This window comes from Schistocerca piceifrons, chromosome 5 (genome assembly GCF_021461385.2).
Source record: "Schistocerca piceifrons isolate TAMUIC-IGC-003096 chromosome 5, iqSchPice1.1, whole genome shotgun sequence".
NCBI lineage: Eukaryota > Metazoa > Arthropoda > Insecta > Orthoptera > Acrididae > Schistocerca > Schistocerca piceifrons.
In genome coordinates, this window is record NC_060142.1 from 410,118,421 (window position 1) to 410,145,413 (window position 26,993).

General features: G+C 43.3%; 1 protein-coding gene across 1 annotated transcript in view; it reads right to left on the minus strand.

Annotated features, from left to right (window-relative positions):
• Positions 1–13,202, minus strand: part of LOC124799038 (integrin alpha-PS3-like) — a 194,492-nt gene extending 181,290 nt beyond the window's left edge. Inside the window, exons 1-3 of the mRNA XM_047262575.1 lie at positions 13,168–13,202; positions 13,007–13,107; positions 4,103–4,185 (exon numbers count right to left, since the gene is read on the minus strand). Of these exons, the coding sequence (XP_047118531.1) occupies positions 4,103–4,185; positions 13,007–13,107; positions 13,168–13,202 (219 nt within the window). The remainder of the gene's footprint in view (positions 1–4,102; positions 4,186–13,006; positions 13,108–13,167) is intronic.
• Positions 13,203–26,993: the final 13,791 nt, after the last annotated feature.

Below are 26,993 nucleotides of genomic sequence, written 5' to 3' on the forward strand. Positions count from 1 at the left end.
CCAAAGAAGAGCGGCGCGTTTCGTCACAGGGTTATTTGGTAACCGTGATAGCGTTACGGAGATGTTTAATAAACTCAAGTGGCAGACTCTGCAAGAGAGGCGCTCTGCATCGCGGTGTAGCTTGCTCGCTAGGTTTCGAAAGGGTGCGTTTCTGGATGAGGTATCGAATATATTGCTTCCCCCTACTTATACCTCCCGAGGAGATCACGAATGTAAAATTAGAGAGATTAGAGCACGCACGGAGGCTTTCAGACAGTCGTTTTTCCCGCGAACCATACGCGACTGGAACAGGAAAGGGAGGTAATGACAGTGGCACGTAAAGTGCCCTCCGCCACACACCGTTGGGTGGCTTGCGGAGTATCAATGTAGATGTAGATGTAGATGTAGATTATGAAGTCAATCTCCACTTGAGATTCAATATTATCTGGCAGCAGTCACTAGTAAGTAATCAATTCTCTTCTCCTCGCCAAGCTTTTCCAACATACTGAAATATGCCTGGTACAGATCAGGATATTTAGAGCATCACCCGCCACAATTTGAAATTCTGCTGAATTTTGTTTATAAGCGTCTCTTTAAAGATTAACACTATTGTAATGATTCTGTATTATAATTATGATTTACTAATTATTTTCAATTAACAATTATAAATGTGAAACTGTAACCTGACAACACAAAAAACTTTAATATAAATCTTAAAATGATAGTTTAAACCATAAAACAACAATAAGTAAAAGAAATAATTAGAATAATAATGACTTTACATATTTTAGTTAGGTATGTTGAAAATACCCTGACAGCACATTGTGAACTGCTTATTTTCCAAAAACACATGGATGGATGTGGGGTGAAAGTTTCTTTAATTTATCTTGTAACATATTTCAAAATTAATTATAATCGTTGATTATATAGTTTTCATGAACATTAATTACATATCAACTTCTTTATGAAACACATTTTTATATATTATAGTTTCCACGATATTTACTACACATTTAATATGGCAAATTACCTTCTGGGGTGTGTTTTACCCCTTAAAAAGGAAATTGGCGAAAAAATAAAAAATACGTATTGTATTACTTGGACCTCTCTATACACCCGCAAAATTTCATCAAGATCGTTTACTTACAGCTGAGAACGTTCCCTTGTGAGTGACATTCAAGCTCGGGTTCATCATTCAGTATAAGATTATCAAGATATCAGCGCAACTGTCTCCTCGAGTGACTTGGAAGTCTCAACTCTGTATAAATTATATTGCTTTTGGAGTGACTAAGGCAAAGCGTGTATGGGTGGGGCGGCAACATTAGGCATCGCTGCGAGAGATGCATTCTATTTTGAGTTATATGTGCAGGGCAGATCCTACAGTGCAGATCCTATACAAACATACCTTCGCACTAACAACTGAGCCATTCCCTATTTTGCAGTCCACATTATATGTAACGGAGCTAAAACTAGGCAAAGTTTTGATATGCAGTATAAATGCTCTTTTTACCCTTGAACCAGTAGCTTACAAAACAGTGTGAGCTGTCTAGCGCAAGATATCCAATGACATCCAAGGAGATCGAAAGATCTACGTAAATCGCTTTGTTTCCAGTGAATACCACGTCACCTCGGCATAAGGGGCAATGAACGAGCTGACAATCTTAACAAAAACATGCAACAACTCGCATCCACTACAATATCCATTCCCCACTGTGATTACTATCCACAGTTTTCAGTTAGAGCAAAAGAAGAGTCCCCATAATTATGTAATGAGGACATTAATTTCAAAGGGGCTTGATAGTGGGCAATTCAGCATCTCATGCTTCTTACGCTTCGGGTTTTTAATTGAAGGCATTGGTTAGTAACCAGATTTGTCCAGTTTTGGTCAAACTTGAGATTTTACTACATAATTGTTTCAAAACAGATCGATCGCATGTTACAAGAATGAAAATTGTCCGTGGAACAATTTCAGAATAACGAGTGGGATGGGCTTATTGACGATTGCTGTTTGGAGTAAGAACCAGACATATCCGTGACTTTCCTTGCCATTACACCAAACAGCTGTCAGCGTCTGCCATATGAAAGGAGTAGAACATATCACATGTATTTCTGCAGTGTCGTCCTTGTTGCACATAGATACAGACTTCTGGCCCCACTCGAAAAAGCTGTTTCGGTGCAACATTAAGAATGTCGATAATGAGAAGTTTACTGTTTCAAAATACAGGTTCTTTGAATGCAGCACTGAACACAAGCATGTACTTCGCTGTAATACATCATTATCACAACTATTTATCATGAGTTCGTCATTCAGAAAGCCTCAACTACATTGACTTTTCCTGTGGAAATCTTTGTAAAGTGGTTCTGCTATGTCATCTGAAAAATACTAGTATAAAGATGGCACAAGGCTTGCCAAGAAGTATGTGCCCGCTTCAGACAAGGAGGTTTATAATAAGTTGATATGTGAGTGAACTGTTCTGAATGCTACATCCAGTACATCAGAGGGAGAAGCTCAATGAATTGTTATTAACTTTCCACAGCTATAACGTTTAATGCGCTATCCATTTTTTTTTTTTTTTTGTAATTCTCAGACTCCTCATAACTTTCAGCAATCTGTAAAGTGCTTATAGTTGTTTCTTTCGTTACTTGTTTATTCATTTGACGTCATATTGATAAAAAAGTTGTTTGGTGGAAGAGAGAGACAAGCCCATTTTTTTTTAAAGTTCAACAGATGCCATAATAAATCTTTGTACGCATCTGTAATAAGCTACTACAATCTACTGGTGGCCAATACAAAGGTTGGGGAAAGACAAGACCGATGAAAAATTTTTTACAACATTGCACAGCTTTCATGTTTTACTCGAAAGTATGTAAACGTGACTTACCTGGTTACTGCACCACTGTCTTCAATTCTGGTCTTAGGTGAAAGAAAATTGTCACCATTAATAGGTTAAGAACAGACCATACGACCACCAAAAAAACGTATGTTAAAGTTAATACCCTTTCCAACGTGCTATTACTCTACAGTCGATGAATATGAAGAGCTCAGAAAGCAATTTTTGGACTATTAAACCTGTGAATCTATCTCTAAATTCTGTAGACTTTGTAACAGGGAGTTTTAAGGAAACTTTGTACTGGTCACCTGATTACTTTCTTTTGGTGGTTGTTTTAACGATAAGGTTCAGTATGAACAACACAATGTTCTTCGCTCTTGTGTTCATGAAAACGATGTGAGCAAATTTTAAATTTAAACGTTTCACCGTGTTCGTGTCTTATATGGAAGATACTCACAATTTAATAAATCTTGTGATCTTGCATTTCGCTGTTAGTGTTTTATTTTACTATTGCAATTTCAATTTTGGTGCCATTTTCAAGCATAAGATTTATGACATATAAGTTGACGTCACGGAGTGATAACAGCGTAAATTCTGCCTAACGTCAGCCTATATGTCGAAATGTTACGCTTTAAAATGGCACAAACGTCGTAATCGAAATATTAAATAAAACTCAAACAGCTAAAAGCAAGACGGAATCATATTAAAAATTATAGAAGTTGTGTCCCCATATTACAGGAAATAATCACAGTTTAATCTCACGTTTCTGAAAATTTCACACACTACCCGAAACCATTTGAAATAAAAAGTTTTAAAATTGAAACTGAGAGGCCCTTATCGCGAGGTGTTTTCCGGCGAGCTGAGAAGACCAAAAAGTAATCGAGCCCGCAACTCGACCGTAACCAAATCCAAGACCTAACTGACCACCAAAGATTATAAGAGTTACCACGCTTCCATAAACATATTTTCTTTACTGACACAACATGTGTCCCAAGTAAGCAAATACGAAGCTAGATGGGTAATAAATCAAGCAAAATGCAATCGTCATTACATGGTTCTTCTGAGAAGTTACAATAATCATCTTGTAACGATCTAAGAGACTAAAAAATCACACTATAACATCATAAATTAGCAATGATTGTTACTTTAAATTTAAAAATTAAAATTTTGTCAATATTTTTTCATTTCAGTAAAATATTTGGTTGAAGACAAATTGAAATAAAAATCAGGAAAAATGGTATCATAGGGAACCATTACTAAGGAAGACACACAAGAAGTCTTGCAAAACTTACCACAATTCCTTTCCCGGACCGTTGAACATCCACGGCACTGCCAATCCAAGCGTCGTCTTTCAGAATGTCCCGTTCCTGCTCAACTGGCAAAACCAAAAACTGATTATAAGCGAGAAATCTATTTTAGCAGTGTATTTGGCCGCAAAGACAGTATCACAGAAAGAAAACAAAAATTGTGTTTCTCGAAGCATTCTGACGCAACTTGGGAGTGTGGTGTTGCTAAATACGCTGACAGCCTGTGCTGGTAGCCTGACATATGTTGTAGCCAATAACGTGATGCACACGATTTGACAGTAAGTTCATATATCATACGTCAGTGAAAGATGATGTCAGATTACCAGGAGCATCATTTTTTTTTTTTTTTTCACGGATGCGGCTCACACACGAAACTGCCTTCGTAATCTCATAATCCGCTTCTCGAATAGTGCCAATGGGGTAGTAAGTTTAACGTCCTAATGTTACAAGCCGAACACTATCGATATTGTAACATCCCTTCTGACTGCAGAGAGCTATGAAACTTAAGACATTGTCACAACGACCGGCTTTCAGAAATAAAACGTAACTGATAAAACTCTAGCGACGAAAATGTCTTTCATCATTAGGATTCGAGTTTCATGTCTAGAACCTTCGCACTAGATTGCGTTAGTGAGCTTGTTGCTGTAACCGGTACTCATTGCTACCGTGTTCATTTCATCGATGCAGACACGGGGGCGCAGCCCAATAAATGGATGGAATACTTTTAAATGTCAGCCTTCCGAAAAGCGACGGTGCAACTTAGCAAAGTGTGCGATCCACATTCATGGTTCCACACCGACAGTTCTTTAAATTTCTTAAACTCCTCAATGCGAGAGGGGAAACGTTTGATCACAGATATGGCGTGTTTGAAAGGGTACTCATTGTGGGTCTTCATTTGGCCGGCTGGTTGAATCGTGCAATACCTACACTCATGCTCATAAATTAAGGATAATGCTGATACACCTCGGGGTATGACCACACAGTGCATTTGACCTGCAGTCGTCGCACAGTGGCGCTGGCAGCAATCCACATATGCAGAGGTGTGTAGGTGCTAGTCAGAGTAGCAGCAAGTAAGTGTGCAGACGATTTCAGACGTTCTAATGGTGACTGTGTGGTGAAAATGGCTCAAAGAACACATATTGATGACGTTATGAGGGGTAGGTTACTAGGGCGACTGGAGGCGGTCAGACACAGCACGTGATAGCACGGGCCCTCCGTGTGCCACGAAGTGCGATCTCAAGATTACGGCAACGATTCCAGCAGACAGGAAACGTGTCCTGGCGCTACCGTACGGGACGTCCACAGTGTACAACACTATCACTGCCCACAGACGGCCACGAAGAACTGCAGGTAGCCTTGCTCAGGACCTTACCACGGCCACACAGTCTACAGACGACTGAACAGACATGGTTTATTCGCCCAGAGACCTGCAAGGTGCATTCCACTGGCCCCTGGTCACAGGAGAACCCGTAAAGCCTGGTGTCAAGAACACAGTACACGGTCATTGGAATAGTGGTCCCATGTTATGTTCGCGGACGAGTCCAGGTATAGTCTGAACAGTGATTCTCGCCGGGTTTTCATCTGGCGTGAACCAGGAACCAGCTACAACCCCTTAATGTCCTTGAAACGGGTCTGTATAGAGGTCATGGTTTGATGGTGTGGGGTGGAATTATGGTTGGTGCACATACACCCTTGCATGTCTTTGACAGAGGAACCGTAACAGGTCAGGTGTATCGGGACGTCATTTTGCGGCCAGTATGTCCGCCTTTTCAGGGGTGCAGTGGATCCCACTTTCCTCCTGATGGATGATAACGCACGGCCCCACCAAGCTGGCATCGCAGAGGAGTACCTTGAAACAGAAGATATGAGGCGAATGGAGTTGCCTGTCTGTTCTCCAGACCTTAACCCCATAGAGCATGTCTGGGATGCTCTCAGTCGACGTATCGCTGCACGTCTTCAAACCCCTAGGACACTTCAGGAACTCCGACAGGCACTGGTGTAAGAATGGGAGGCTATACCCCAGCAGCTGCTCGACTACCTGATCCAGAGTATGCCAACCCGTTGTGCGGCCTGTGTACGTGTGCCTGGTGATCATATCCCATATTGATGTCGAGGTACATGTGTAGGAAACAGTGGCGTTTTGTAGCACATGTGTTTCGGGACGGTTTTCTCAACTTATCACCAATAACGTGGACTTACAGATCTGTGTCGTGTGTGTTCTCTACGTGCCTATGCTATTACCGCCAGTTTTGTGTAGTGCCACGTTGTGTGGCACCACATTCTGCAATTATCCTTAATTTATGAGCATGAGTGTAGTTTCGTGGGACATTCGGAAGTGACAGTGGCCCGATGTTGGACGGCATGGGCGCGCAGGCATACTCCTCGCCGAGGATCCCGTCGACCACGTCTGGCCACCACAAGAGAGGATCGCCGTACTGTGCACCAAGCACATCATAACCCCATCACATCTGCGTCTGCCATACAGGAACAAGAAATGGACTCCCTGCAACTTCCGTGTCCTTCTGCACCATTCATTAGACACTATCAGCAGCCGGACTAGGCAATTACCGTATCAAGCGTAAGCCACTGTTAACACCACAATACAAATGGCTGTGTCTGGAGTGGTGTCGTGACTGGGAAGCATGGATTGCTGACGAACGGCAGAGCACTGTCCAGGGATGAATCACGGTTTTGCACCAACCTGGATTAGGCCTGTCATCGTCGGAGAGTATGGTGGCGGTTGGCGACATGGGGAAAGATCCAACGTTTCGGAGAGAAACAGCAGTATTACTCTTGGCGTCGTGATGTGGGGAGCCCATTGGGTACTACACTGCGAAGCCAAAGAAACTGGTACAGCTGCCTAATATCGAGTAGGGCCCTTCCGAGCACGCAGAAGTGCCGCAATACGACTTGGCATGGATTCAATTGATGTCTGAAGTAGTGCTGGAGGGAACTGACTCCACGAAACCTTGCAGGGCTCTCCATAAATCCGTAAGAGTACGAGGGGGTGGAGATCTCTTCTGAACAGCACGTTGCAAGGCATCCCAGATATGCTCAATAACATTCATGTCTGGGGAGTTTGGTGGCCAGCGGAAGTGTTTAAACTCAGAAGAGTGTTCTTGCAGCCACGCTGTAGCAATTCTGGACGTATGGGGTGTCGCATTGTCCTGCTGGAATTTCCCAAGTCCGTCGGAATGCACAGTGTACATGAATGGGTGCAGGTGATCAGACAGGATGATTACGTACATGTCACCTGTCAGACTCGTATCTAGACATATCAGGGATCCCATATCACTCCTACTGCACACGCCCCGCACCATTACAGAGCTTCCACCAATTTGAGCGGTCACCTCCTGATATGTACGGTCTATGGATTCATGATGTCTCCATACCCGTACACGTCCATCCGCTAGATGCAATCTGAAACGAGACTCGTCCGACCAGGCAACAAGTTTCCAGTCATCAACAGCCCAATGTCGGTGTTTCCGGGCACTAAACTCAGAAGAGTGTTCTTGCAGCCACACTGTAGCAATTCTGGACGTATGGGGTGTCGCACTGTCCTGCTGGAATTTCCCAAGTCCGTCGGAATGCACGACGCACCGTCATCAAGGGTACACGAGTGAGCCTCCGGCTCCGAAAGCCCATATCGATGATGTTTCGTTGAATGGTTCGCACGCTGACACTTGTTAATGGCCCAGCAATGCAGCAACTTGCGGAAGGGTTGCACTTCGGTCACGCTGAACGATTCTATTCAGTCGTCGTGACAGCTCGTAGTGACTGAGGAAACTCTAACGGCGCTACGGTATGTTACGGACATCCTGCGTCTTCACGTTGTCCCTCGCTAGCACAATATTTAAGCACCAGGACAATGCTCTTCCATTCATGACACGTGTTTTTATGAGGTGTCTGCGGTTTCTTAAGGTACTCAAGCGGCCAGAAAGATCCCCAGATCCGACAGAACATGTGTGGCTCCAGCTCGGACGTCAATTAAGTCCCAGTGCCAGTATCCTGGATATCAAGGATCAGTTGCAATATTTGTAAACCGGTTTGCGTCAGAATAGGACCCAACTGCTTTGTGGTACCCTTTCCAACCGAACCTGTGCGTGCATCTAGGCCAGAAAGCGTACAACGTCATACTGACGCGTTGTATCACACTGCCAAGTTCTTTTGCAGATTTGATTCGATTCTGTAATCAACGAAATAATATCACATACCATCTCAGTTCACGAAGTTTCCTCCTCAGCTTGTGGGTGCTTCACGTTTTTGGTTATGCAGTGTATTTCTTCAGTCCCACAAGACTTAATACATTACCTCAAAAGCAATATCTTGGACTAGACCCCCGATTGTTAAAATTATTTCAGTGTTTGATTCATCTTATGCACGTACAAATCCTGCAGTTGAGGGGGATGCCAGAGTTGTGGCCAGAAACGGCTGCTCTCCCAGGGCCCAAGTGCACAACAGAAAAGAAATCACGGCCAGGACAGGTGTTTATGACGTGTGCAGAATACTGTAACGAGGAGCTACTGATACCTAAAGAAAGTGTACTCTCACCGTAAATCAAACATTTATATGTGCTAGGAAAATGGAGGGTGGCTAAAAAAAGTGCTATTTTCCACAGCACCGCTGCGACATTGAAATACAGTCTACATACTCAGATTGATAATAAGTACATAACCGTATGTAACCTAGATGAACGAAAGCCCGAAACAAATGAAAGAATAAACAAAGTACAAAAAAGTGACTTGTTCAAGCCATTTAACACATAGCCACACTCTTCAACCACCAGTGTCATGGATGAAATAATGATTGGACAGTTTCACAGACAAAACAAGTAATATGCCGTCCAAGCTGCTGAATACTCCAGTGACAATCGACGATGCTGCAAATTGAATTCTCTATAACATTTTACGATTATTTTTGTATTCACCCTGTTTCTATTTTCCCAGACGTACGTAACATTGCTGTAGTTACAAGACTCTCTCTCTCTCTCTCTCTCTCTCTCTCTCTCTCTCTCTCTCGCTCCCCCTTCTCTTCAACACTTGTATTAATTGAATTGAAAAATCGTGAAACAAATGCAATTACAGGGGAATTACCGGACTAGAAAAGGATTAGGTAAAAGGTAAGAGTGAGCTGCGAAGTAGCGCTTCTAACACCCTTTGCGGGTGGGCGTTTTGCTCAGTCTATTTCAATTCTGCAGTATTCGGTGGTGTTTATTTGATATTTAAAAATTCCTGCTATCTTCAAGGACATAGAGCAAGCCGTGTAGAAGGTCTGCAACATTCCCTCAGATTGAAATACTGCTCAGTGACAATATCAGATGCTTTTTTGGATTTCCAGCATGCTGGGTTCATGACATGTCGGGATAGCACCTTGTGTTAACTAGTTTGGTGTAGAAAACAACCAAAGTTGCGAAATTAAGTTCTTTTTATTTAAGCGATGACCGGTTTCGGGTATCAGAAACCATTCTAAAATCTTCCGAGCAGAAAAAATGGTGTATTCCGCGATAGCATGCAAACCATGTTGATATTGTACATACTTGCGTTTCAGTCAAGTTTTTCAGTGATCATTGTCAAGATAAACATACGAGTGTTTTATGTTTCCCCTACCAATGGTCACCGAAAAACCTGATTTGTTGCACACCAGTCTTCGGACTGAATCCCACGACAGCAACAACAACAAAACAACATGTATTCCATAATAAATTATCGCATTTGAAGGTAGCACCTTCTTCAACTAAATCGTCGTATGTGCCAAGCAAGATCGTAAGAGATGGAAGAGAGCCACCGTGGTACAACAACCGAGTTAGAAATCTGCTGTGGAAGCAAAGGGAACTTCACAGCAAACATAAACATAGCCAACGCCTTGCAGACAAACAAAAATCACGCGAAGCGAAATGTAATGTGAGGAGGACCATGCGAGAGGCGTTCAGTGAATTCGAAAGTAAAGTTCTATGTACTGACTTGGCAGAAAATCCTAAGAAATTTTGGTCTTATGTCAAAACGGTAGGTGGATCAAAACAAAATGTCCAGACACACTGTGACCAAAATGGTACTGGAACAGAGGATTACAGATTAAAGGCCGAAGTACTAAATGTCTTTTTCCAAAGCTGTTTCACAGAGGAAGACTGCACTGTAGTTCCTTCTCTAGATTGTCGCACAGAGGACAAAATGGTAGATATCGAAATAGACGACAGAGGGATAGAGAAACAATAAAAATTGCTCAAAAGAGTAAAGGCCGCTGGACAAGATGGGGTACTAGTTCGATTTTGCACAGAGTACGCGAAGGAACTTGCCCCCCTTCTTGCAGCGGTGTACCGTAGGTCTCTAGAATAGCGTAGCGTTCCAAAGGATTGGAAAAGGGCACAGGTCATCCCCGTTTTCAGGAAGGGACGTCGAACAGTTCTGCAGGACTATAGACCTATATCTCTAACGTCGATCAGTTGTGGAATTTTGGAACACGTATTATGTTCGAGTATAATGACTTTTCTGGAAACTAGAAATCTACTCTGTAGGAATCAGCATGGGTTTCGAAAAAGACGATCGTTTGAAACCCAGCTCGCGCTATTCGTCCACGAGACTCAGAGGGCCATAGACACGGGTTCCCAGGTAGATGCCGTGTTTCTTGACTTCCGCAAAGCGTTCGATACAGTTCCCCACAGTCGTTTAATGAACAAAGTAAGAGCATATGGACCATCAGACCAATTGTGTGATTGGATTGAACAATTCCTAGATAACAGAACGCAGCATGTCATTCTCAATGGAGAGAAGTCTTCCGAAGTAATAGTGATTTCAGGTGTGCCGCAGGGGAGTGTCGTAGGACCGTTGCTATTCACAATATACATAAATGACCTTGTGGATGACATCGGAAGTTCACTGAGGCTTTTTGCGGATGATGCTGTAGTATATCGAGAGGTTGTAACAATGGAAAATTGTACTGAAATGCAGGAGGATCTGCAACGAATCGACGCATGGTGCAGGGAATGGCAATTGAATCTCAATGTAGACAAGTGTAATGTGCTGCGAATACATATAAAGAAAGATCCCATATCATCTAGCTACAATATAGCAGGTCAGCAACTGGAAGCAGTTAATTCCATAAATTATCTGGGAGTACGCATTAGGAGTGATTTAAAATGGAATGATCATATAAAGTTGATCGTTGGTAAAGCAGATGCCAAACTGAGATTCATTGGAAGAATCCTAAGGAAATGCAATTCGAAAACAAAGGAAGTAGGTTACAGTACACTTGTTCGCCCACTGCTTGAATACTGCTCAGCAGTGTGGGATCCGTACCAGGTAGGGTTGATAGAAGAGATAGTGAAGATCCAACGGAGAGCAGCGCGCTTCGTTACAGGATCATTTAGTAATCGCGAAAGCGTTACAGAGATGATAGATAAACTCCACTGGAAGACTCTGCAGGAGAGACGCTGAGTAGCTCGGTACGGGCTTTTGTTGAAGTTTCGAGAACATACCTTCACCGAGGAGTCAAGCAGTATATTGCTCCCTCCTACGTATATCTCGCGAAGAGACCATGAGGATAAAATCAGAGAGATTAGAGCTCACACAGAGGCATACCGACAATCCTTCTTTCCACGAACAATACGAGACTGGAATAGAAGGGAGAACCGATAGAGGTACTCAAGGTACCCTCCGCCACACACCGTCAGGTGGCTTGCGGAGTATGGATGTAGATGTAGGTTTGTATCAGATTTTTGCACCTAGAAATCCTAGATGTAGTAGTGACCTGACTGTGTGAAGAAGCAATATTCTGACTTTTCCCCTTTTCTTTACCTTCATTCTACTGACATTTTATTAGCTATCTTTCTGCTGGTCCTCGTTTTTATAATTAACAGCTGCAGATGATATTAAAGAAAATTCTGATATGTTATACAATAGTTCTATTGTCCAGTTATACATTTAATGTTGCGTTGGCCGGCCTTAGTGGCCGTGCGGTTCTAGGCGCTGCAGTCTGGAACCACGGGACCGCTACGGTCGCAGGTTCGAATCCTGCCTCGGGCATGGATGTGTGTGATGTCCTTAGGTTAGTTAGGTTTAACTAGTTCTAAGTTCTAGGGGACTAATGACCTCAGAAGTTAAGTCCCATAGTGCTCAGAGCCATTTGCCATTTGAACCAATATTGCGTTGTAGAACAGGTTTTCGGATTGAGAGGTTTAGACACATTGGCATGTAGAATTAGGGGGCATCGACAACGGATGACAAATACATTACATCTACTTGCACATGGATATCTGTATCTACACATCGCAAGATACCTCATGGAGCGTGCCGCAGGATACTGAAGGGTATCACTACGGTTCCCCTTTTCTTGTTCCAGTTGCAAATGCTGCGCGGGAAGAATGGTTGTTAGAACGCCTGCGTGTGAGCGCCATTTTCTCTAATTTCCCCTTCATGGTCTTTCCGCGAAATACGCATAGCAGAAACCACTACATTGATTGACTCTTCAAGGAACGTACGCCCTCGAAATTTTGATAGTAAACCAAACCGTAATGCACAACGCCTAAGTCGCACCGTCTGCCATTAGATCTTGGCTGGCATCTCCGTGACTTTGCGAACCAGTGACGAAATGCGCGACTCTTACTCGAAGAGGATGACAGTGCATACAGCCGCCGCTCCTGTTTAACTACGTAGATTTGGACAAACATCCCGTATAAGTCAAAGAAAAACCTGCGTCGCTTGAGATGAGTAAACACGTTTCCCACCTTTATCCCTTTTCATCTGCCCGCTACCAAGAACTGCCCCGCTTTCGACCATGTTACTCTAAATTGCAATAGGTTACAAATAAAAGGACATTATCTTCACAACGAATTGTACAAGAGCAAAAGGCACATTACCATGAGAGCTGTCTCTGCTTTGAATAGGAACTCCTCACCTGTGAGATTAGAAATGACGATGGGGTTGCACTGAAGGTCTTCCAATGAGCACGCGAAGACAGCGCCCGTGCCACCATACCGTGGCGCCGACACCACCAACCTGTCAGACAGATCAACACACACAGTTCATATGTCTGCGCCCCAAAACTGTACGTCTCACCACACTCTAAGCAGCTTCGACGCCGATGGACACATACGAGCAGTACACAAAGCCGCAAGTCCCCAGCCTTAATTTCACCAGAGTAGCTTGCGTCTCCCCAAAACCAAAACTATTACTTTCCTATGTCTTTGAACACCATGCACTTCAGTTCGCCTTCCATATCCGTCTTCCCTCTGCCACAGGCAGTCTGCGCATCCTGATAAATTCCCCCAGCTTCTCAATTTCTCAGACATCTTCATAAATCCCAGACGGTTTGAGGATTATACCTTGCAGGGTAGAATTCCAGTGGTATTTTGTGGCATTACTCACAAAGTACACACTGCTCTCAGCAAACAGCATTCACGATCGAGATATTATGGACCCTGTTCTTCGTTAATTTTGTATACATCCCTGATCTTTCCTACACAAAGAGCTCAAAATTGAAATGCCAGGAAACAGTGAACCCCATTTACAGTGACTGCTACCTTTCACACAACTGACCATTAAAATTGCTACACCACGAAGATGACGTGCTACAGACGCGAAATTTAACCGACAGGAAGAAGATGCTGTGATATGCAAATGATTAGCTTTTCAGAGCATTCACACAAGGTTGGCGCCAGTGGCGACACCTACAACGTGCTGACTTGAGGAAAGTTTCCAACCGATTTCTCATACACAAACAGCAGTTGACCGGAGTTGCCTGGTGAAACGTTGTTGTGATGCCTCGTGTAAGGAGGAGAAATGCGTACCATCACGTTTCCGACTTTGATAAAGGTCGGATTGTAACCTATCGCGATTGCGGTTTATCGTATCGCGACATTGCTGCTCGCGTTGGTCGAGATCCAATGACTGTTAGCAGAATATGGAATCGGTGGGTTCAGGAGGGTAATACGGAACGTCGTGCTGGATCCCAACGGCCTCGTATCACTAGCAGTCGAGATGACAGGCATCTTATCCGCATTGCTGTAACGGATTGTGATCCCTGAGTCAACAGATGGGGACGTTTGCAAGACAACAACCATCTGCTCGAACAGTTCGAGGACGTTTGTAGCAGCACGGACTAACAGCTCGGAGACCATGGCTGCGGTTACCCTTGACGCTGCATCACAGACAGGAGCGCCTGCGATGGTGTACTGAACAACGTACCTGGGTGCACGAATGGCAAAACATCATTTTTTCGGATGAATCCAGGTTCTGTTTACAGCATCATGACGGTCGGATCCGTGTTTGGCGACATCGTGGTGAACGCACATTGGAAGCGTGTATTCGTCATCACCATACTGGCGTATCACCTGGCGTGATGGTATGGGATGCCATTGGTTACACGTCTCAGTCACCTCTTGTTCGCATTGACAGCACTTTGAACAGTGGACGTTACATTTCAGATGTGTTACGACCCGTGGCTCTACCCTTCATTCGATCCCTGTTAAACCCTACATTTCAGCAGGATAATGGACAACCGCATGTTGCAGGTCCTGTACGGGCCTTTCTGGATACAGAAAATGTTCGACTGCTGCCTTGGTCAGCACATTCTCCAGATCTCTCACCAATTGAAAACGTCTGGTCAATGGTGGCTGAGCAACTGGCTCGTCACAATACGCCAGTCACTACTCTTGATTAACTGTGGTATCGTGCTGAAGCTGCATGGGCGGCTGTACCTGTACACACCATCCAAGCTCTGTTTGACTCAATGCCCAGGCGTATCAAGGCCGTTATTACGGCCAGAGGTGGTTGTTCTGGGTACTGATTTCTCAGGATCTATTCACCCAAACTGTGTGAAAATGTAATCACATGTCAGTTCTAGTATAATATATTTGTCCAATGAATACCCGTTTATCATCTGCATTTCCTCTTGGTGTAGCAATTTTAATGCCCAATGTGTACTATTTCTATTTTCCCAGGCGTAGGTAAATTTTGGATGCTAAACTGTATTCTAAGTTGCAGTCAAATACGTCGTCGCCGTCTGGGGCAGTAGGAGAGCCCCTCCAACTCAACTGTCATCGTACAAGTGATGCTTACATTTCCATTAGTGTTTACCAAGGTGCTCCCTCCCCATCCCACTCTGCTGGGGTATGTCTTTGGTCCCTTTGGGGGAGAAATAGACGTTTCATTACGCATCTAATTCCCTTTTGATGTTTTCGCGTTTTCGAGAAGTTTGATTTCGTCGTCCTCTTCCCTCTCCTCCTACACTGCGTTAACAGTTCCATCCCTGCATAATTTTTGTACTCAATATAGTCTATGTCATGTTTAAGACATTAAAAGTCAAAGTAGTCCCATAGTCAAGGAAAGAGCAATGACTGCCGTTATAACCAAGGTCCTAGTGGAGATGATTTATCGTTACCGTCCTTCGGCCTGGCATAAGGTGTCGAGTGCGTTGCTGTGTCGTCTACATGAATGTGATGATTTGCGTGTACACTGTAGTGTCGAGTCTTTGTTGTTACCGATAAAGGGAAGCGAGAGGCTGAAACCCGGTGTTAGCACCTGGCCTACTACTCTCGAATAGCACGGAGACCGCACAGCTTAACGCCCCAGGCGACGAACAGATCAATATCACCAGTGTACGGAGGTGTTTAGAATTTAATCAAGGACGAAGACGTGATCAGGAGCTTTACGCCAATACCTGTCCTCCCGTTGCTGGCCAAGTACTGGAAGTGAAAATGTTCCACCAGCAGGAATCGAACTGGCCTACCTCCGAGTCGAGCGCCGCCGCGTTAAGGGAGAATGCGCTGGTGCTTACTTCACTACTGACCATTAAAACTCCAACACAATGAAGGCTGTATGCAACAAATATCAAACTGGCACGAAGAGTACTACATTCTTGTATATACAAACGATTAGCATTTCAACGCATCTGCACAAAGTGCCTAGGAGACCGTCTTCTACATTTTCTATACAAGGAAAGATTGCACGGTTGGTTTGACAGAAAGAGACACATATAAGAAGATCGTGTTATTCGTAGTGCAAGAAGGAGAAAAGTCTTCTGACGTGTGTCGGAGTACAACAGCGTCAGGGTCGTTGGTCTTTTGGGGCAGCTGTTTGTTTTTCTACGATATTGTCTCTCGCATTAGCCGGGATCCCACAACTGTCATTCGAATGCTGAATCGATAGGCTGAGGGTAGCCGTACTCGACACCACACAGGTTCTCAACAACCCCACAACACCGACGGACAGACGTGTGTCTTCAGTGAAACTGGGCTTATTTGCTGTTCACAATATATACAGGGTGTTACAAAAAGGTACGGCCGAACTTTCAGGAAACATTTCTCACACTCAAATAAAGAAAAGATGTTATGTGGACATGTGTCCGGAAACGCTTAATTTCCATGTTAGAGCTCATTTTAGTTTCGTCAGTATGTACTGTACTTCCTCGATTCACCGCCAGTTGGCCCAATTGAAGGAAGGTAATGTTGACTTCGGTGCTTGTGTTGACATGCGGCTCATTGCTCTACAGTACTAGCATCAAGCACATCAGTACGTAGCATCAACAGGTTAGTGTTCATCACGAACGTGGTTTTGCAGTCAGTGCAATGTTTACAAATGTAGAGTTGGCAGATGCCCTTTTGATGTATGGATTAGCACGGGGCAATAGCCGTGGCGCGGTACGTTTGTATCGAGACAGATTTCCAGAACGAAGGTGTCCCAACAGGAAGACGTTCGAAGCAATTGATCGGGGTCTTAGGGAGCACGGAACATTCCAGCCTATGACTCGCGACTGGGGAAGACCTAGAACGACGAGAACACCTGCAATGGACGAGGCAATTCTTCGTGCAGTTGACGATAACCCTAATGTCAGCGTCAGAGAAGTTGCTGCTGTACAAGGTAAGGTTGACCACGTCACTGTATGAACAGTGCTACGGGAGAACCATTTGTTTCCGTAACATGTACAGCGTGTGCAGGCACTATCAGCAGCTGATTGGCCGCCACAGGTACACTTCTGCGAATGGTTCATCCAACAATGTGTCAATCCTCATTTCAGTGCAAATGTTCTCTTTACGGATGAGGCTTCATTCCAACGCGATCAAATTGTAAATTTTCACAATCAACATGTGTGGGCTGGAGAGAATCCGCACGCAGTTGTGCAATCACGTCATCAACACAGATTTTCTGTGAACGTTTGGGCAGGCATTGTTGGTGATGTCTTGATTGGGCCCCATGTTCTACCACCTACACTCAATGGAGCACGTTATGATGATTTCATACGGGATACTCTACCTGTGCTGCTAGAACATGTGCCTTTACAAGTACGACACAACATGTGGTCCATGCACGATGGAACTCCTGCACATTTCAGTCGAAGTGTTCGTACGCTTCTCAACAACTGAATTCGGTGACCGATGGATTGGTAGAGGTGGACCAATTCCGTGGCCTCCACGCTCTCCTGACCTCAACCCTCTTGAGTTTCATTTATGGGGGCATTTGTAAGCTCTTGTCTACGCAACCCCGTTACCAAATGTAGAGACTCTTCGTACTCATATTGTGGATGGCTGTGGTACAATACCCCATTCTCCAGGGCTGCATCAGCACATCAGGGATTCCACGCGACGGAGGGTGGATGCATGTATCCTCGCTAACGGAGGAACATTTCCTGTAACAAAGTGTTTGAAGTCACGCTGGTACGTTCTGTTGCTGTGTGTTTCCATTCCATGATTACTGTGATTTGAAGAGAAGTGATAAAATGAGCTCTAACATGGAAAGTAAGCGATTCCAGACACATGTCCACATAACATATTTTATTTCTTTGTGTGTGAGGAATGTTTCCTGAAAGTCTGGCCGTACCTTTTTGTAACACCCTGTATAAATGACCTTGTGGATAACATCGGAAGGTCACTGAGGCTTTTTGCGGATGATGCTGTAGTATATCGAGAGGTTGTAACAATGGAAAACTGTACTGAAATGCAGGAGGATCTGCAACGAATCGACGCATGGTGCAGGGAATGGCAATTGAATCTCAATGTAGATAAGTGTAATGTGCTGCGAATACATATAAAGAAAGATCCCACATCATTTAGCTACAATATAGCAGGTCAGCAACTGGAAGCAGTTAATTCCATAAATTATCTGGGAGTAGGCATTAGGAGTGATTTAAAATGGAATGGCCATACAAAATTAATCGTCGGTAAAGCAGATGCCAGACTGAGATTCATTGGAAGAATCTTAAGGAAATGCAGTCCGAAAACAAAGGAAGTAGGTTACAGTACACTTGTTCGCCCACTGCTTGAATACTGCTCAGCAGTGTGGGATCCGTACCAGATAGGGTTGATAGAAGAGATAGTGAAGATCCAACGGAGAGCAGCGCGCTTCGTTACAGGATCATTTAGTAATCGCGAAAGCGTTACGGAGATGATAGATAAACTCCAGTGGAGGACTCTGCAAGAGAGACGCTCAGTAGCTCGGTACGGGCTTTTGTTGAAGTTTCGGGAACATACCTTCACCGAGGAATCAAGCAGTATATTGCTCCCTCCTACGTATATCCCGCGGAAAGACCATGATGATAAAATCAGAGAGATTAGAGCCCACACAGAGGCATACCGACAATGTATCTTTCCACAAACAATATGAGTCTGGAATAGAAGGGAAACCGATAGAGGTACTGAAGGTACCCTCCGCCGCACACCGTCATTTGGCTTGCGGAATATGAATTTAGATGTAGATGTAGAAGACAAGCGTCCACATGGACACTGTGACTACGTTCACCAACCGATGACTGTCAACAATGTGATCATTGTTGTGGCTTCTCTTGACGCTGCAGCACAGAGAGAGACACCGAAAATGTGCGCCCAACGATACCAGTGGGCGCAGAAGCAGCACCATGTCGTCTTTTCAGACGAGTCCCGGCTCTGCATATAGTATCACGATGGATGTATCCATGTGGAGAGGCTTCGAGGAGAACGACTATTGCCACATTGATCCGTCATCGTCATATGAGACTGTAAGGGCCGATCAAACAATTTCTACCAGAGGCGCTGCTGCAGCCAATACGTTGCCGGTATATAAGCACCGACATGAAGACAAGGGATTAGTGTGGCATTCGTATCTTTCCGACATGCATGTGGTAAATGCAAAAACATGAACTATGGCTCTTGTTATTACCAAATGCGTTCAATTAGGCCCAACGTACTGTTATTCTTTTCTTGGTTGCCGAAGGACAAACATCGATATACGTCCATAGGAGAATGAAGAATGTGTATGGGGCAGCATGTCTGTCGAAAACCACCACTGTGGAATGGTGCTCCAAGTTCCACTCTGGTCGCGATTCGATACAAGACGCAACACTTTCCTTGAGCATGTTGTTGCAGGCAGTAACAGACTTTTCCACACAGCAGAACACGGAGTTTTATGAGGCGGGTATCTTCAACCACAAGGTTGAAGCTACCCGTCTGATAAAACGCTGTGTTCTGCTGTTCGACTTGTCAACAATGTGGGGAACGATAACATAACACGACCTAGGCTGCACATACGTAATTTGTGTATTCTGATATGGTTATGTCACATTTTATTGTATTTTAATTTATTTTATTATTCATTTATATTAGTTAATCATTAAAAAATTATTCCACTTGGCATATGATTGTATGCAGTACATTTGATTGTTGTGATGCATGGCCTATTACTACTGTGTGGTACGGGTTTATGAACAACAGCGTAAACATTTGTTCATCTATTATGCTACATTTGAGTAAAACAGTGGGAACTATTAACAATAGCATGACATAGGCAGAAGCATATTTGCCCTAATGTTACATATAGTTATAATGATATATATGTCCTTTTGAGCCACTTACATAGTTAACATAGATACCTGTCAATTGTTAACGTATGTTCTATATATAATTTATAATATTCATTTGTTCAACTCATTGTACAGGGGCCTGAAGATGACATCAATGTAATGCCGAAACAGGTAGCATATAAGAAGTTCATAAAATAAATTTTTACAATACATACGGCTGTTGGTAAATTATTATATCAAGAAATACATGCCAGCCGTTGTCCCACCGTCCATAATGGATCAACAAAGATGCTATATAAGGGCGATCAAAACGTTTCCGTTTGAGGGCGTTGCTGCAGCATATACGCAAAGTAGGGCTAGGTCGACTACAATGCGAGTATATCAGCACCAATTTGTAGGCAGGGTGGTAGTGTGGTATTCGTATCTTTCCGAGGTGCATGTGGTAAATGCAGATACGTGAAATGGCAACGTTATTACCAAACACGTCCAAATAGGACCAACATGCTGCTCTTCTTTTTCTGGCTACTCAAGAACAAACATTGACAGACATTCATTAGAGAATAAAGAATGTGTAGGGTCAGCATGCCTGTCTAAAACCACCGTTGTGGAATGGTGCGTCAAGTTCCATGCTGGTCACTGTTCGACACAAGATGGCGGTCGATCTGGGAGGCCAGCCTCAACTGTGGGGCTCTAGTGGACGACACTCGAGTACCTGCCCTATAGACCTGATCTCTTCCCACGCAAATATCATGCCTTAGGTTTATTCAAAAACCCATTGAAGAGTTGACAATTTCTGTTGGGCGACGTTATGAGGCAAGCTGTTACGGACTTCTTCATGCAGCAGGATATGGTGTTTCACCAAATGGCTATCTTCAGAGTGATGAGCTGTAGGATGATTGCCTCAATGTTAATGGCTACTTAGCCTGATTGGCATACCGCTTTGGGACTATTTGGCCTTCGAAAAGAAACTCTTTGACTGCCCCTTTTATTCTGATTACAAATAAATTTGTTAATATTTGCAGCTATTTTTCCTCGGTTGTTACTTGGTTGGGGTTGGGTTTTTTGGGGAAGGAGACCAGACAGCTAGGTCATCGGTCTCATTGGATTAGGCAAAGAAGGGGAAGGAAGTCGGCCGTGCACTTTCAAAGGAACCATCCCGGCATTTGCCTGGAGTAATTTAGGGAAATCACGGAAAACCTAAATCAGGATGGCCGGACGCGGGATTGAACCGTCGTCCACCCGAACGCGCGTCCAGTGTCTATCCACTGTGCCACCTCGCTCGGTCAGTTGTTACTTCAATTATGTTTTATCATACTGATAAGAAAAAAATTCCGCCTTTTGCAACTGAATTTTTAGTTTGTGTGCACCAAATATATTTCAGTTATTCATTCTAGGCATCTTCAGTGGTCTGTAGTATAAAGAAAAATATTCAATTCCCAAAATATTTGTAATTAAATAATTTTATTTATATTATAGACCACTGGCCATGCCTTAAATGAGCAGGTAAGACGTGTCTGGTATGCACAAATAAAACACTCAGTTGTAAAACAGGAAATTTTTTCTTGGTTTTATAATAATTGACGTCGGAATGATGCCCGTAGTGAACTAATTTCTTTTAAAAAACAAACGCCTTGTCTGCATCAAGATTTATTTCTTAGCGTTTTTCTACAAGAATTTGATAAGCGTTTTCCTCATATCCCAGTTGGAATGGTTTTTTGATTTTACCTCCTACAAGGATGGCCACTCTCTATACATACTGAAGAAACACGCCCAAAACTCTTTGTTTTCTTCAAATGACATTGTCGAAGCAGCAGTGTCGATATCAAGAACGACTGCTAAAGAATCAGTGAACAACGCAGAAACAGACACTGTAGCACTGCTACTCGACCAACTCTCACAAGCAACCCCTTGAGTTCAATCTTTAGTAAGGCTCATTTTAAAGTGTTGTGTTAACAACTATCACAGGAAAAATATTAAATGCTAATGACTCACCATGTGAATCAGAAAAGTGATAGAAAATGAGTCTCCGAGAGCTGCAAAGATCAACCCCTTATGGGATATACGTATTACACTTCACAAAATGGACATCGTCGGCATTCGAGTAATGTTCAAAACAAACCATTAACCTGCACCATGAAGAACGAATGAACAATGGCAAGCCACAGTGACCACAAAGGTTCGCATCATCAGGAATGAAAGTAAATCCTTGGTAGTTACAAATCGTCAGGACGTTTAGCTAGGTATCCACTCTTAAAGAATGCACATAGAATCATATTGCTGTAAGGGGGTGATGAGAACTGATGAAACGTGATGCCATGCAAACGAATGCGAATACAAACATCCAGGGGCTGATTTTATACAGCGGTTGCAGGTAGTATGAATTACAATATTACACTTTTTCAGGAGGGATAGTTTGCTATAAAGTAGTATGATTTTTATACGTAGACCTGAAATCAAGCAAAAGCAAGATATTTTGACCAGCTATTGACCAAAAACAATGTTCAAACCACAGTTGTAGTTCTCTTACGCCAGTTTCCCTTTCTTGCTTGTTGTATCGTAAATATTCCCTACCGCCCTTGCAATATCACACACACGAGACAGAATCGTAGGGTGCAGAGCACCTCCAACTTCTCGCATCTCAATAAATAACTCTCCAGGCAATTTACCATCCAGATTAACAGTCGGCGTAATTGTGTACGAATGCACTAAGGCACTGATATTAGTTGATCTTGATACAATTCTCTTGATACCCCTAATTTCAGGGTTCCTTTCACATGCATTTCTATTTCAAATCCTGACTGGTTGAGGTTGAAAACAAATTGTTTATTGAACGATCGGGTAAGTTTCTTTATCTCATCCATAAATTTTCGGGCCGACATCACCGTTTGCAGCGCATCGTGAAGTTGACGCTTTGTTTGAAATCTCTTTGTTTTATGTCTTCCTCTTTCCTTGACATCACTGTAATTTATGTCGCGCGCAATTTGATGTGTATAACGTAATTGGTCACTGTCATCCACATCCTATAAATTGTATTGAGCATCCTTCAAACTCGCAAACACCAGTTTTTGTAAAACTTGCTCCTGTCCTCACTTGAATATCCGTCGTTTTTCTTATGCACTACACAGTCATATTGCTGCGGACTTATTCGAAAGATGTTCATAATTTTTTTTTTACTACGCTGCGGATTATCTTCTACGTACGTAATTGTGTTCATTACCCGTTCCTTAAATAACGACTGTCTAAGTTTCACTGGAGATGGGATTTGTGGCTCCCTGTCCGACAAAAATGATGAACTATGTGACTCGACACCTGTTTCAGAACAACTTCTACTTGTTAAGCACATATCGTCAGCATTGTACTCCTCAAGTACATTTTACGTCAGTCGAACGCATACGACACCAAACATTCCACTGATTCAAAAATGGGTCAAATGGCTCTAGATACTATGGGACTTGACATCTGAGGTCATCAGTCCCCTAGACTTAGAACTACTTAAACCTAACCAACCGAAGGACATCACACACATCCATGCCCGAGGCAGAATTCGGACCTGCGACCGTAACAGCAGCGCGGTTCCGGACTGAAGCGCCTAGAACCGCTCGGCCACATCGGCCGGCTCCACTGATTCATCATGCAGAAACGTTAATATTTCATTTGCCGCTTCTTTCCCATTCTGCGAAATTCCTTGGGTTCCTTTGTGACGAAATGTCAACTTTACAACTGTCGTTGTAGGTATAATGCAATGTTTGCCTTGTTTATCGTTATCATTGCTCTTCTTTGTATCAACACCAGTAGCACCATAGCAATGTTGTGAGTTACTCGTCAACGACGCAGTTCAATTGCGCTCCGTAGCCTCATGCTGTGCCCACCACTGGATACTGCCAGTTCTGCCCTCTGTTGCCATTAGCAGCCAATATTGTGCTTGTATGATAGACAATATTTGGGGCGTCTAATCTCGTAAACATCATTCACCTTTTGCGACCTCGCAGTCAAGGGATTCCTTATCAGAGCCAATATGGCTGCTGCCTCTACATAGACGTAATCTGTTTTTGCGAGTTACTCAAATTTATATTTATGTTGTTGCTTCAACACGTGTTACATGTCGGTTAGGACGAGTTTTCCTTTGGTGTCCTTAGATTTTAGCTGAGATTCTTTGTTTTGTTGTTATTTTCATTTAAACTGTGATTTACCCTTATTTGATACTAATTATTATTAAACTTGATGAAAGTACATGTCTATAGACAGCTACAGTAGTATGCTACCTAGACTACCACTACCTTTACTGAACTGTAATTTATTTTGGGCCAAAGTATGGTTTTACTTCTCGGATTGACATTCTGCCTCATAATTCAAAATATATTACATTGATAAAAATTATGGAACTGTTTTTGGATAGAACTGTTAAAGCGCTATTTGTAAATATTTATTTATTTCAAATCAGTTAAGGTGTTTAGAATTTATTAATTTTTAATCTCTCAAGTCAATGGGTGTTTTCCAGTCTTACATCTACAATAAAATGGTTCAAATGACTCTGAGCACTATGGGACTTAACATCTGAGGTCATCAGTCCCCTAGACTTAGAACTACTTAAACCTAACTAACCTAAGGACATTACACACATCCATGTCCGAGGCAGGATTCGAAACTGCGACCGTAGCGGTCGCGCGGTTCCAGACTGTAGCGCCTAGAACCGCTCGGCCACTTCGGCCGGCACATCTACAAAATCTTTAGTACTGTTTTGTTAGTAAGAGGTTGCTTAGACACACCTTTGAATATCATTTCTACGTCTCATTTTATGTTCTTGCCTAACCAGTAACTATAATGTTTAGATGTGAAACGAATTTTCGGCCACTGACTCCGGATCATGGCTGTGCTTCACACTACCAGCGCCCTGCAACAGCCAAGTAGCCAGGTTTTATCTAGTGGCAGTAACCTTCCAGGCTACCTGTGTCGTCCTGTTAGTCAGCTTGCTTCATTGCCTCTCGTTTCCGCCAGTTGCAGAAGGTTGGAGTGTCGTCTGCTATTCCATTCGCTACCTCCTCACGAGTGATGCTCGCCTATGCCCAGTCCCCCACTCACTACACTCTTTCACTTGTGAAAACAGCGCGCCTAGCCACACCTGCCCGTAAGGGCGACCATACACAAGCCGACTGGTCATCCAAGCTGCTCGACAAAAGGATCTGCCCTGACCCTATCGCCTGTGTATGGATGAAAGCTCGTGGTTGGATTCATGGTGTAGTTGCGTTGGTTAACCAACGAACTGCTGCTTAAGGCCTCCTCCCACAGACTGACAGGTTCACTGACCCATCTCTGAGTAGACAGCCCTGATCCACTCACCTATATGTGGTCAGTGGACTCATGGTTGAGTCTGTGGTTCGCCATTTCCTCCAGCGAGCTTCTCCCGCCCGCTATCTGCCAGCCCACACTTCATCAGCACAGGCGACCAGATTCTGCCAAGCGCTCTCCGATGTACACACACAATCGGACAGGTCGCAGCTAAGAATGGCGAGCAGCTTGACCGACCCGTCGGGCTGTGAATAGGCTACCTGCCAAAACACACACTGTCAGCAGCAGCAGCCTTATTGGCTTGATACAGTTCATTGTAACAGTTGGTCGAGGCTGTATGCATGGTTGTTGTATGAGCGGCGTGTCAGTGGCAGCCTTAGGCGATTGAAATTGTTTATGTGACAGTTTTGTGGCCTTGTAATTTTGCATAGGAGTTCTTAAAACTTAGAAAAGTTTCGATCGTTAGTCGTTTTCTCTAACTGTGACCAGCTACAACGTCTGGACTCAAAAACATTGCAGTGGATAACCATGTGAATTATAGTATTTTGCATAATTGCATTTAAACCTGTAAATTTTTAGGCGTTACTTGGGCTCACCGTGTGCAGAGGAATTTGGTTGTTTAAAACTTTTTGATAGTTAGCTTCAAGAACTTTGACCTTGAAAGTAATGTTGTGTGCTACACTTAGCACTTTCATAATTAAGAGGGATTCTGTCATTGCGTTTCTTCTACAATCTTAAAGGTTTCGTCATTTTTTTATGTCTAAACATTAACTAGCTGGTGTAGAAAAAATTTATATTTTTCGCCGCTGACCACAATTATATCTGCAATTAAAAATTATTAAGAAGTTAACAGAACTGTTTGTTCGGTAATGTGATAGGCATGTGACGGTTCCCTATAGTCGAGAAGGCGTAAGAAGATCCCTAACAGCTCCCAGTACTGTTGGCAGCTTTCACGAAGCACTAATGGCTGTGGACGAATACAGTAGCCGTCTACAGAGTTGTGACAACACGTAGATGTTGCCATAGAAACATTTACAAAATCTCGTTACGTTACTGGTTGAGGTTCACCCAAGAAGCTGCTGCACTCAGCCCACTGCAGTGGTCAGCGGTCAACTAACGCCGCTCAACTATAGACATCAATGTAGCAAACAAAATTTAAATCGACTACGCATCTAAACCCATTGACTTGTCAGGACTCTAAAGATATTGAAGAGGGGCAAGTGCTTCGCAGCCTATCCGAAGGAGCAAACCCAACATTCAGCTACGTCAGTTAGGGAAGCTAACTGCAAAACTAGCGATACACAATAAGACACTATACATGGGCAAAAGGTGTATTTATTCATGCTACATTTTGAAGATGTAAACGGATTACTCATGTCACGAATCATTTCGATGTCACACGAACAATATGAATGAAAAAGCAAACAGCATGAGATCAACAGCAGGAGAGAGGAACTGAAACGCTGTGACAAGTTCTATAGAAACATCGCAGGCAACGAAGGCACGAAACAAGGATTAGTATAAGCAACTGCAAAACTTTCCTGACCTATGATACTACACAGATAATTCACAAAAGCTGAATATTTGCAGACAGTGGTGCAAGTAAAACACAAATTACTATGATTACAACACATTTTTCTATCCCTCTGTAGAGCAGATTTGAGCATATGCAGAACAGACTGCCTCTGGCTGGTGTAAGCCAAACGATAGCAGATTATTTTCCGAAATGAGGCAAAGAAAATCTAACTGTACTAGCCTAAGTGCAAACACTGTACTGGGAACTGAAATCTTTTACTTTGAGTTCCATCATGAGCTACATATTGGTGGC